Source organism: Myxocyprinus asiaticus, chromosome 17, assembly GCF_019703515.2.
Source record: "Myxocyprinus asiaticus isolate MX2 ecotype Aquarium Trade chromosome 17, UBuf_Myxa_2, whole genome shotgun sequence".
NCBI lineage: Eukaryota > Metazoa > Chordata > Actinopteri > Cypriniformes > Catostomidae > Myxocyprinus > Myxocyprinus asiaticus.
In genome coordinates, this window is record NC_059360.1 from 27,331,034 (window position 1) to 27,344,986 (window position 13,953).

At 38.6% G+C, this 13,953-nt stretch overlaps 1 protein-coding gene across 5 annotated transcripts in view; it reads right to left on the reverse strand.

Annotated features, from left to right (window-relative positions):
* The window catches only part of LOC127455105 (protein quaking-A-like), a 134,978-nt gene that overhangs the window by 53,304 nt on the left and 67,721 nt on the right, over positions 1-13,953 (reverse strand). For all 5 annotated transcript variants that reach the window (XM_051722703.1, XM_051722699.1, XM_051722700.1 and 2 more), the window contains exon 3: positions 694-810. In XM_051722703.1, coding sequence (XP_051578663.1) covers positions 694-810 — 117 coding nt within the window. The remainder of the gene's footprint in view (positions 1-693; positions 811-13,953) is intronic.

The window sequence follows — 13,953 nt, forward strand, 5'->3', positions numbered from 1 at the left end:
AATCAGCCATTTCCTCTGATTTTCAGCTTGTAGTGCTGAACAGTTACACGTACAAATGTCATTTTGCCCGACGCTGGAGAAAGCCTCTGCTGGAGCTGACGGGGCAGCACTGTAATGTTCTCTGTGCTACATAACTCCCACCTGGGGCCATAATTTCCCATCATTCAGGTTTTAGTTCTTCCTCTGCTGATCACACAGCAGGCCTCCTCTGGGAGTATAATAAAATATTTGGAGTCTTTCGGAGTCTGTCTACTGTGTCATTTCATTTCTCTCTGACACCAAAACCACCATGTCCAGGCCTGAAATAGAATTGGGCCTCAGCCGGAGCCAAGCGAGTTCAAATCTTGTGTGTGTTAGCAAGTAAGTGAGAATGAAAAAAGATACACTTGAAGCAAATGCATGGATTGGTGGTGGAGTAGTGGACTAAAGCACTGAACTGGTAAGCAAAAGGTTGTTGGTTCAATCCCCACAGCCACCACCATTGTGTCCTTGAGCAAGGCACTTAACTCCAGGTTGCTCCAGGGGGATTGTCCCTGTAATAAGGGCACTGTAAGTCGCTTTGGATAAAAGCGTCTGCCAAATGCATAAATGTAAATGATTCATTAGGTTTAAACAAAACTAGACCCAAACACCAAATGTAAGCAGAACAGTGTGTGAGAAAGAAAAATAGGGGGATAAGGAAGAAAGTCTCACCTTCTTTCTGTCTCTCATGGAGCTCCTTCCTCTTACCATGATCTTGCAGCCAGTCTCTGCCTCCAGCTGCTTCGCTGTGAGTCCACGAGGGCCAAGAATCCTCCCCACAAAATTATACTGGAAAAGAGAGGGAGAGGCTGATTAAAATGCATTCAGTAAGTCATTTGTTTTAGAAAACACAGGACGTTGTGTATACACAAACACATACTGTTGCAGTCATGATGGAGAGAGACACTCAAAAATGTCATTTTTGTCTCGATTTATTTACTATCATGTCATTTCAAAAAGGTATGCCTTTATTTTTTCCATGGAATACATAAGATGTTTTGATGCTTTTTTCCATGCAATGTAAGTACAGAGTGATCACTGACTGTCAAGCCCAAAATCGGACAAAAAAAAGCACCATTAAAAGTAATCAAAAACGTAGCCCATTTGATTTCTGTACTAGCTACACAGATCAGCCATAAGATTTAAACCACCTGCCTAATATTGGGTAGGTCCCTCGTACCGCCAAAACAGTGCCAACCCGCATCTCAGAATAGCACTCTGAGATACTATTCTTCTCACCACAATTGTACAGAGTGGTTATCTGAGTTACCGTAGACTTTGTCAGTTCAAACCAGTCTGGCCATTATCTGTTGACCTCTCTCATCAACAAGGCCTTTCAATCCACAAAACTGCTGCTCACTGGATGTTTTTTTTTCTTTTTTTTCGTGTTTGGCACCATTCGGAGTAAATTCTAGAGACTGTTGTGCGTGAAAATCCCAGGAGATAAGCAGTTACAGAAATACTCAAACCAGCCCATCTGGCACCAACAATCATGCCACGGTCAAAATCACTGAGATCACATTTTTTCCCCATTCTGATGGTTGATGTGAAAATTAACCAAAGCTCCTGACCAGTGTCTGCATGCTTTTATGCACTGCACTGCTGCCACACGACTGGCTGATTAGATAAACACATGGATGATTGTTGGTGCCATCTCCTAGGATTTTCACGCACAGTCTCTAGAATGTATTCTGAATGGTGGCAAAAACAATAAACATCCAGTGAGTTTGACAGCCAAGCCTGTTTCATATTGCATCTGCGGGGCACGAGACATGCAGCTGGGTGGCTTTAACGGTTCACATTGAGCTTTGACTGACAGCATAAAGACCTGTAGCTTTATTCAGTAAATAGAGTTCTCTGGGTTACCACATTAAATTTTACCTCTGATAATGGCCATAAAATATTTATCTGGAGTGGAGCACTGCAAACTTAATCTTTATGAAATCTAATTTACATTAGGAGGAAAATTGCATTTACATTTAAATTGTAATTAATTTAGACAGAACAGAACCCAGATCTCCATTTGCAAAAAAATAACATTTAGATCGTCTGAATTCAGTCAGATTTATTGAACAGAAAGTGTTTGTGCATCCATCAATGCATTTAAAACTTTATTCAAGTCCAACAGACATCTCTGTCATTACATTATGTTATGTTGTTTCATAAAAGCCTATATTTCCAATGATTGTGTAAATAAATAGGTTAAGAGTGCATTCCAATGTGTTTTCTGCTTAGTCCAGCGTGTCCCGTGCCGAAACGAGTGGCTCACTTTCTCGAGTATCTGGATGCGCAGCACCGCAAAACGCATGCAAATGACCAGTGTGTTCAGTCTGTGAAAACTAGATGTCTTATTTTTGAGTTCTGTTGCATTGCTGAAGTGATGTTATGGTTTTCAGACCCTACATTGTTTTTCAAATCTAAAGTGAAGTGCTCTCACACAGCTGCAACTCTTTTCGTTATGTGTTTGGACTCTCGTCCGTGGACTGCGTCATATCCGCCTTATTTTTTATTTGTCGATTTGTAAATTTTGTAAGAGGAATTTTTTTATTCTATTAATCAAATTAATTCGAGTAATCATGACAGCCCTAAATCAGATCATGACTCCCAGAATCGGAATCTAAAGGTATCTAAAGATTCCCACCCCTAGTAAAGAGCAACTAAGGCTTTCTGCTACACATCTCACATTTTCTTCCATGGAACACAAAAGTCATACAGGCTTGGAAAGTAATGAGGGTGAGTTAAATTAAATCACAGAATTCTCATTTTTGGCTGAACTAGGCCTATTGCTTTAAGTTGTCTTTGAGGAGTTAATGTTTTGGCTCTGCAGCTGTGCTGACTACACATAAACGGCATAGTAGTAAGTGCTGTGGCATCAACAACTGAGGCGCAGAGAAGCTATAAGCAACAGGAAGCTTACTGCAGAGAATCTTTATGTTGTGGAATCACACTGTGCAAAAAAAAGATGCAGGCGATAATTCAATTAATTAACTGCACTATATGAATCCTTAACGCTCCTGACACTGTGCACACTGTGTGTAATTGTGTATTTAAAGAGAGTAATAAACACAAAGCTCCATAATAGCGAAGTCGTGTGATGCCATGCGAGGGTCGGACGTGTAAACTGCGATCTCTGCACACTTTGCTAGTTTTTAATAATTTTTGTCATAAAACGGTGAGATTCGATACACTGTTTCATTACTGTTCTATGAAGAAAATATGTCGAAGAATTCAAAATCCTCGGGCTCTGTAGACATTAAAAGACACTTACGTGCTCAAGCTGAAGCCCCTGACAAGGCAGCAGACCAGGGACTCGGCGGTTTGAACGGCGCGGCAGGAGAAATTCAACGGCAACTGTTGAGCATATCTGTGATGCTGACGAAGGTTGTAGCGGACTTGGAGGATCTTGCTGTAATACGTCGATCGATTACGCCGATGGAGGCGAAATTCTCTGAGTTTGTTACAAGATTGTCGGATGTCGAGAAACGGATCAATTATCTGGAGTCATCAGAGTGGGAAATAGCTGCTAACCAGCTAGTGACCAAGACAGATTTGCAGCACATTTGGGAAAAATTGGAAGACCTTGAGAATCATAATCGACTAAACATCCGAATTGTTGGAATTCCTGAGAACGAGGAAGGCGGAGATATGGTGAAATTCCTTGACGAGGTCTTCGAGTCTGCTCAACATAACAGGCCATAAGCTGGAAATCGAGCGAGCTCACAGGGTCTCAGCTCGGAGATCCACTGAGGGAGACAGGCCCCAATCAATTCTGTCCAAATTTCTGGGATCATCCGATAAAGATCTTGTTATGTGAGGAGAGGAGCAAAGGAAAGCTTTCTTGGAAGAACCACAAAATTTTCCTGTTCCCAGGCTTTGCGAATTCGACAAGAGAGAAACGTGATCAATTCAAGTAATGCAAGAAACTCTTACATCAACGGAAGATCGCTATTGCACTGATGTTTCCGGCCAAACTGAGAATAGATATTAAGGACGGCCGTAGAGAATTTACATGCCCACAACAAGCGATGTCTTTCATAAAGTCAATGGAATAAGTTATTTTGGTGATTTTCATGCTGCTCCCGAGTGAGCTTGACTCGCTGAACATTCACATGATTGTCCGAGGAAACTGGGCGCTTTCTTTGTTTCTTTTTGTGCTGTTTGTTTTGTGGAATAACACTCCTTCGGGACAGTTGTGGATGAATCTGCTCGTTCTTTGCGCTTGTGCCTCCTATTGGATGTTTGTTTTGTGGAATATATTTTTTTGCAGGACACTGGAAGGATTAGGTCATCTGCTGCACTTATGACCAGCCGGCTCACTGAACATTCGTTTGACTGCCCGAGGAAACTGAAGGTATATATATACACTACTGGTCAAAAGTTTTGAAACACTTATTCTTTATTATAATTTTTTCACATTTTAGAATAATAGTAAAGTCATCAAAACTATGGAATAACAAATGGAACTATGGGAATAATGTTGCAACTAAAAATCCAAAATAAATCAAAACTGTTATATTTTAGCATCTTCAAAGTAGTCACCCTTTGCCTAGAATTTGCAGACATGTACTCTTGACATTTTCTCAACCAACTTCTTGAGGTATCACCATGGGATGCCATCAATGTTAGGCACTTATTGGCTGCTTTTCTTTATTATTTGGTCCAAGTCATCAATTTCAAAAAAAAAAAAATTTTTATAATGAAATGAATATGCTGGCACAATTATATTTTTTGTCTACAAAACTAATTTCAAACATTTAAGCATACGCCTTCAGATCAAAAGATATTTAAGATCATGAGAAACATTTCAGTCAAGTGTTTCAAAAGTTTTGACCAGTAGTGTGTGTGTGTGTGTGTGTGTGTGTGTGTGTCATACACACACACACACACACATATATATATGAATGAGTCAGCCGATATTATTGACCAATATTAGCCTCTCACCGATATATCGGTATCAGCGTATATTTTACCGATAGGCACCGATATGAAAACCTTTTTTCAGAACATATAATGCAGAAAACAATTCTTTAGAATTGGTGTCATAGCGTAGTTTGACCATCAGAGTGCACTCCGACTCCATTGTTTACAGAGCTGACTCTGAGCTGACGGTGGCTCTGCAGACAGGGCGGAGTTCAGCGGTGTCTCTAAGTTAACTAGTTTGTGAAATACACACTGGAAACTTAATAAGCAATGACCCCATCATTTTCCCTTTTCAATATAACTAATATAACATTAACCCTGTTCCTGACAACCATGTCACTCATGTCTGTTTGCTGTTAGCCAGTTATAGTTTGTCAGTAAGTAATGTAGCAGATTGAAAGGTAAACATCAGAGCATCTTTCTGGAGCCCAACAGACAACGGTGCAGTGGTGGATTGTGTCTGATGAGTGTTGATTTCATGCTATGTTTTTAACTAGTTGGTGAGACACAATGCTGGAAAGTAAAATAAACAACGTCCGTCTTTTACTCTCCGTAACAACGAGCTTCTAGCTAACTAGCTATGCATGTTGCTACTTTCATTGTTGTCAGCTGAGTAGAAGCTAATGAGTAAACATGTATTCACCAAACTGTTTTGTTCAGGATTCACAGTTTGGTACCCCCTTCAACCAAACAATTCCAGTCATTGCATTTATAAAATGTAATATATAGAAGTCTGGTTTTCCACCGTTGAAAGTTTCCCCTGAACTTGTGTTTATCTTGACTCGGCAGTATTAATAAAGGCAGTATTTGACTGATACTAAACAGTACTGATGTTTATTTAGCTATTTATTTTATTTTTATTTATTCTTTATTTTAATGGTCAGCATTTGGCTGATACTAAACAGTAATACTGATGTTTATTTAGCTATTTATTTTATTTTTATTTAAATGGTCAGCAATTGACATACTAAAAATACAGTACTGATGTTTATTAAGCTATTTATTGTATTTTTATTTATTCTTTATTTTCTCAGTGTTCATTTCTAGAATTTGTTGACAATGTATAATAATAATGTCAAATATTCCTTGATAAAAATGTTTAAGAAAGCAGCCTTCTGAGTACCTTTGCATAATCATATATATAAAAAAAAAAAAATCCACATAGAAAAGGTCTGTTTTCATTCCAGCTCAAATTAAATACATCGGCCACCATATCGGTAATCGGTGAATTTTCCCTCTCTAAAATCGGTATCGGTCTCAAAAAATACCATAATGGTCAGGCTCTAATATATATATATATATATATATATATATATATAAATAATTTTTTTTTGGTGTGTGTGTGCTGGTTCCGCTAGAGGCTGAAGCTTGTTTTGTGGAATAACACCTTCGGGACAGTTATGTGGATGAATCTACACCTTCTTTGTGTTTATTCTGCCTATTGGCTGGAGCTTGTTTGAAAGATTTTCTTCCGTTATGTAATTCTGTCTAACAAAACTTGTATAGAAGCACCGGACTGGAACAATCCGATGGCAAAGTTGTCGCGGGGGCTCTCGTAGGCGTACATGGACTGGTTTGAGTATAGAGGGATGGACAACTTTTGGCGATGTCGTGCGCGGGGTTAACGTGCACGTTTTTCTTTTTTCTATTTGTTTGGTTCGGGGGGAGGTTCGGGGTTGGACTGTTGCACTAATGTTGGAAAGTGGTCTTTATAATCTTGTTTTTGACACACAATCTATTTTTTCTAATATATCAAAATGTCAAATGTTAATATGAGTGGATTGTCTCTCTCCATGTGGAATGTGAATGGGTTGGGGCACCCCATAAAAAGAAGGAAGGTTATTTATTTTCTTAAACTAAAGAAATTTGATATAGTGTTTCTTCAAGAAACACATCTTTCTCCACAGGAAGCTGAAAAATGTATATCACCCCAAGATATGGGGTGGACCTTTTCTTTAGTGCTGGCTCAAGTAAGAGCAAGGGAGTCATTATGCTGATAAGTAAACATCTACAATTGAAATGTCTCAAACAGAATAAAGATAAATTAGGAAGAGTCATTATAGTTTTAGCAGAAATTCAGGTGCGAAGGTTGATTTTGGCTAACATTTACGCACCTAACACTGATGAACAGGGCTTTTTTATAGATCTTGAAGGGATGTTGCAAGCCGCTGGTTCCCCTCATGATATAATATTGGGAGGAGACTTTAATCTTTTGATGGATTCAGTCCTTGATCATAGTGAAGCATAAGCATGTAAGCCCACTAGAGCAACATTGACGCTTCACAGGATGTGTAAAAATCTTGGTCTTACAGATATTTGGAGACTTTTGAACCCATCTGGTAGGGACTATACATTTTTTTCATCAGTCCATAAGATCTATTCTAGAACAGATTTTTTTTATATCTAAGTCCCTCATTTCATCTGTTATGGTTTGCTCAATTGGAAACATTTTAGTCTCAGATCAAGCCCTGGTGAGGTGTTGCCTCTGACGGAGAAAAAGAAATCATAGTTGGCACTTTAATGTATCTCTTTTGAAAAATCCTGAATTCCAATTAATGTTAAAGGCTGAAATCACTGTCTATATGGAGACCAACTGGTCCTCAGTATCCTCTGCGTGCATGGGTTGGGAGGCACGTAAGGCGGTTCTTAGGGGTCGGATCATACCGTATGCCTCGTGGAGTTGGAAGGGAATATTAAAATGCCAAGGCAGAGCTGAAACACGGAATGTCATCGAATGGCCTCAGGGAATTGACCCGATAGAAATACAGATATAATACTCTTTCGTTGCGGAAGGTGGAGTTTTAGCTATTCAGGGCAAGACAGTCATACTTTGAGTCGGGGGACAAAGCAGGGAAGTTTTTGGCTAGATATATAAAGCAGAGAGAGTCTTTTTCTACCATTCCCTCAGTGAAATCTGCTGGTAGTGAAATTTGTACCTCGGCCATTGATATTAATAATGCTTAGAATTCTATCTTGATCTTTATAGTTCCACGTCTTCATCTACTGATGAAGATATTAGAAACTTTGTGGAACCATTAGATCTCCCTAAACTGATGACTGAGCAAAAAAATTCTCTTGATTCTGACGAGGTAATTAAGGCCCTGCCTACAGGCAAGGCTCTGGGGCCAGCTGTCTTTGCCGCTGAATTTAGATCTTATGCTACAGAATTGGTTACACTTTTGGTAGAAGTTTATACGGAATCATTAAAGAATGGAAAGCTTCCGCCAACCATGACACAAGTCTGGATCAGTCTGATTCTTAAAAAGGACAAAGATCCAAGTGAGTGTAAAAGTTACCATCCAATTTCCCTGATCCAGCTAGACGTTAAAATATTGTCAAAACTTTTGCCTAACCGACTGAGTAAAGTTATGACATCTCTTATACATATAGATCAGGTGGGGTTTATTCAGGGCCACAGTTCTTCTGATAACATCAGGCGTTTCATTAATGTAATGTGGGCAGTGGGGAATGATCAGACTCCAGGTCGCTGGCATCTCACTTGACACCGAAAAGGCGTTTGATATGGTAGAATGGGATTATCTTTTAAGATTTTGGAAATATACGGGTTCGGGAATACTTTTATTGGATGAAGTTACTTTATAGACAGCCGGTAGCAGTGGTACAAACAAATTGATTAATTTCTGATTATTTTAATCTGGATAGGGGCACCCGGCAGGGTTGCCCTCTTTTCCCATTATTGTTCTGTCTTGCCCTGGAACCATTAGCAGCCACGATAAGAAAGGAAGATGATTTTCCAGGGGTGGTGGCGGGAGGTGTGGCGCATAAGCTTCTGCTTTACGCTGATAATATTTTATTATTTGTCTCCAACCCACTAGATCTATGCAGTCACAGAATTAATACCTTTTCTAAATTCTCAGGATACAGAGTCAATTGGTGTAAATCCAAAGCTTTGGCTCTAACAGCGTACTGCCCGGTAACGGCTTTTCAGCCAGGCACCTTTCAGTGGCCCAAACAGGGCATTAAGTATTTAGGCATTTTATTCCCAGCAAATCTGTGTGATTTAGTTAGTTAATTTGGACCCTTTAATAAAAAGGTTAGAGCAATGTGGGCAGGTGGGCTTCATTACACTTATCGATGATTGGGAAGGTTAATGTTATTAAAATGAATTGTATTCCAAAATCCAACTACCTGCTACAATTTCTACCTGTAGATGTCCCCCTCTCTTATTTCAAACAATCTGATAGCATAGCGAAGTCCTTCATTTGGAATGGTAAGCATAATGTGCGCTCACGAGGGGGATGACGTAAGCTCGTTGGTAAGGTCACGCGTCACGTGGAGGAGTCAGGAAGCGTGTCATTGTTTACAAGAGAAACTTGTGCCGTTCACAAACCAAAACAATATAAAAATATAATATAAAACATTATTTCCAAATAATAATAAAAATAAAACAATGTAAACAATGACGCGCTTCCTGACCCCTACTCCACGTGACGCGTGACCTTACCAAAGAGCTTACGTCATCCCTCTCCTGAGCGCACGTCAGAGAGATGTATGGAAGCGAACATTTGTAGTTAAAGTATATAAGTTTTGTTTTGTTTCTCAAAATAATCAATCGTTTGGGTTCAGAAGAGCTTTATTTGTCGACTGGAGTCATGTGAAACGCTTGCTGTATGTAATGTAAATAAGAAATGAAACAGGAGAGAATTAAAAGGGGGTTGGGGGTGGGGGGGGGGTCTTATCATGGCTTTGCTTTGGGGCTTTGTCTGAGAGCATGCTTTATTTACCTCCATAATCCTCCCAGCTTTAAAGCGCCACTCTGACAGCACAGCTTTAATAAATTAATTAATTAATAAAAAACAAACCACTCATTCTTTATAACAATCAGTTTACTTGTCTGACCCATGGTAAAGAGAGCGTGAGTGTTTTAGGGGTTAGATTGGCTGTGTGAACATTGCAGCTAAATACAGTTGTCAGTTATTTACAGTAGTGACAACCACATTCTACAACAAAATTCATCCAAAAAATTCTGGCAGCAATCACAAATTTTAAATAAAGACAGTGTGTACAGAACCAAACGGAACAACTAGTTTTTAATATAGTGACGCCACTCACTTTTGGACATTAACAGCATGTCTGAGATGTGCTTTACTCATCTTCAGGTGCAGTGCGTGCAAAATCACAGAGATGGTGGTATGTGTTTTAGTTCATACTAGTCGGTCTCTCGGTGTAGTTGCTCATACCAGCTCTGCGATCCAGTGGCAATCCATACATTAGGGTCCAAACAGAGTTAAAGCAGCAATTTAAAAAAAAACATGCTGTTTAAAGGTAGCAGCTTAAAGAATTAACCAAATGGCCAAAATAGGAAAAAAAGACATTACTTTAAAATCCTGTAACAGAAACTCACAAGGAGGAAAAGCATTGTTTATTTTGAACATTAAAGTCCACATCCCTAGAAGTGAAGTGATCGCTCTCATGTTCATTAGAGCATTAAGAACGTGTGTCATGGTTGTTACTTTCAAGCTCTAATGACATTAAAGAAGCCTAAAAACACCAGCAAAGTAGTCCATATGATTCTTGCATTATAATTAGTCTCTTGAAGCCATACAGTAGTTTTGTGAATCACAAAGGATGTTTAATAAGTAATTATACAGTCTGCGTGCTTCAGTGAACGAGCACTGCTCTGTTGTTCACACACAAACACGGCTAGTGAAACACTTCTGCATTTACGTTTCTCGTTAAATGTGAGACACCAAAATGTTGCCATGGATATAACCAAGTAAAATAACTGGGGTGGGACTCCCGAGTAATTCCAGTATTCAGCACACTCAGAACAATAATATAGGGGATTCACTCCTGATTTTAAATCAGGAATGTGTATGTGCTCATGACATCATCAGAAAGAGCGTGCTCTGTGGGCGCTTTCACACTACCACTTTTGGTGCACACCAGAGCTTGAAAGATTTCAAAGTTTGGTTAGTTTGGATGAAGAGAACGCTGTTTTCCGAACTCTGGTGTGCACCCGGGTCCGCTTAATAAAGTGGTCTAGGGTATGGTTCATATGAACTCCAGTACATTTCGCTGCTGATATGAATGCAATCGTACCATATCGTGGAAGCGGGGGCAATGGGAGAGGGGAAGAATCTAACTCTGGTTCTGTCCATGCAGTCAAACCAAGTGTGAAAGCACTCTAAAGATCTAGTCAAATGCAAAGAACAAGGCAGTTTGACCTGCGTGACTTAATAGGAAAATAACCATACATTTCTCCATCACGTTATTGTTCCACCACAAACTAAGGTGGCACAATTACTCAAAATAAAATCGAAATCACGATATGCCCTTATGCGATTATTAAATCGCAAAGGGCTGCGATTTAATTAAATTAACAGTCTGCTCACTTCAAAGTTTATTTATTGAGTGTAAATGTATAACTTTATGCTTATTGTTATATTACCCTGGAATTAGCTTTAAAAAATGAATTACCACAGCTGCGAGGGGGTTTCGATTATGGCTGCTGAGAGAGTGACAGCACATTTGGCAACTTCTCCCATCTGACTTGCTTAATCCACCGCGCTCTATTTTTTTCCTCTTCTGGCAAGTCATTCAAACGTAATAGTGGATTTTTTCTTTTGATCTTGGAGCAAATGGGTAAGTGAAAATAATATTTGCTGTGGTCTACCATTCAGCGCTGTCGAAGTTTACCCAGCAAACATTTACTTTTGCGTTCCAAAACCCAGAGTGTGAAAAAGGTCTATTATGCATATCAGGCAACGGTGAAAACATGCACACAAACTCTGATTTTGCGGCCCGATTCTGAACACTCTACACCGGAGGATGCAGCGGTCCATTGTGATCTGAGACACTCTACCGGGACAGCGTCTCTTGATCCAGACACCTGAATCATCTCTTTAACATGCAGAGGTGCGCTTCACTACACCGAACAAATGTACTTCATTTGATTTCTTCTTGCTGATACAATCAATAGAAAAGTCAAGAAAATTAAGGGGAGCTTGTCGTTAAAACAAGTACGACATCTGTGGTGTAGGTTCACAAAACCTGGCAGAAAAAATGTATCTGCAAACTGACTATAATCACTTGTGGTAATACAAATGATCTGTATTACCAACATAAAATGAAGCACGCTAAAGTATATTATGAAAGCCAAAAGATACACTCTGCATTCCCTCATTTTTTTATCATGTTTTGAAATGTATTTTCTGCAAAATAAGTTATTTTCGTTGTGAATTTTTTTTTTTATTATGTAATATTTTCTTTTGTATTTTCTGTTACTTTGCTTTGAAATGATCTTTAAAAAAAAAAAGTTTAATAATATTAGCAACGTCAGACTTAAATGTGGCATAATGTGAAATTGAGTATTATTCTAAGGTTGATTAACACAGAGTGTTTATTTTATTTTTAACTTTGTCAAGTTGTAAATAAAGAGAAAATTAAGTAGATTTTAAGGAAGTAGATTTTACAAAAATAGGCATTACAAAATGGTTATGTTACCCGATTTTTATTGGTTTTCCAGAAAGAAAAAAAAAAAAATACTACTTCGTGATTTATATATCGTTATCTTGATATAAAATTACTTGTATCATGATATAAGATTTTGGTCATATCGCCCATCCCTACTGCACTATCTCCCTCTCCATGCAGATGAGAGAGGATTCTACTCTGTGTGTGTGTGTGTTGATGTTGATTGGACATGGCAGAGAGCAGCGCCCTGATGCAGTGGGGGAAATTGCTCACTTTGAATACTGGAACCAGACAGTAATTACAGCCTAGAGGAGATGCCACCATTTCACTTCCTGTAGAGGGAGAAATGGAGGCACGAGAGGAATATGGAAGAGAACCAGACAGCATTCCCATCATTTTAACATGACAGAGTGAGAGAATGTTTTCCCTGTATGGTGGCAGGCAGGTGGCCTCAATGTTTGTGCGAAACATTCATAGTCTGAGAGGGGCAGAGAATAACCACAAAAACACTGAAAAAATTCCAACCTAGCATCACAGAAACATCAGCCACATAAAAACTAGGGATGTGCGAGACTAGCCGACTAAACGGTTCTGATGCTGCTAGTCGACACTGGAATTACTAGTCGGTTAATATTTCCCCCCATTAAACTGGTCATAATTTTTACACATTTACGTTTGGCTTTATATTTTTACAGAGGCTGCACTTAAATTACTGTCATATTAATGTTACATATTTTAAATAGAATTAATAATACAAATATTATAAAAAAAAAATATATATATATATTATATATATATATATATATATATATATATATATATATATATATATATATATATATATATATATATATATATAAAAAAGAGGATTTCTGGAGCAGATACAAAGTTTAATTTCACCTCAGGTTGTGCGTATTTCTTCCCTCTCTCACTGTATTCAAAATGGGTGACATCAAAATGTCCTCTCGCTAGACAAGCACAAAGTAGTAAAGAAATCACTTCGGTGGTGCGGGAATCGGCTTTCCAAACGTTTGAAAGTCCCTATGGATGTTTTCACATTTGAGTCTTCTTTACATCCGTGCATGCTTGTACGAAAAAGCGGGCTTTTTCCAAGCGCAGGATAGGTGAGTCAAGTCCCGTCTTTCATCGGACCATGTCGACGAGTTAATTTTGCTCATCCAAAAAATTATGCTTTTAAGTAGCCTAGAAAATAACTGTTTTAGGCTAGGTAGGCTATTTTCAACAAGGTGCCGACTGCTGAATGGGTTAAACTATATTTTATTCTGTGTACAAGTCATTAGGTTTATTGTAGGCTACATCACAGGCCTATTTTTTTCTATCCTTTAGCTACTTTTTTTTTTTTTTTTTTTTTTTTACATCGTAAAAATTGGTTATTGTTTAACGTTCTTTACCGAACAGCTGTCATATTAGATCAATGGTTAGTGCACGACTACACGTCGTGAAATACACGCAACTTTTCAGCGCAAATTTTTGTCTCATAGATTTGGCTTAGTCTACCTGTTAGTTATTTCCAACAATGTCCTGACTGTTTTAATATGTTAAGTAACTTTTACT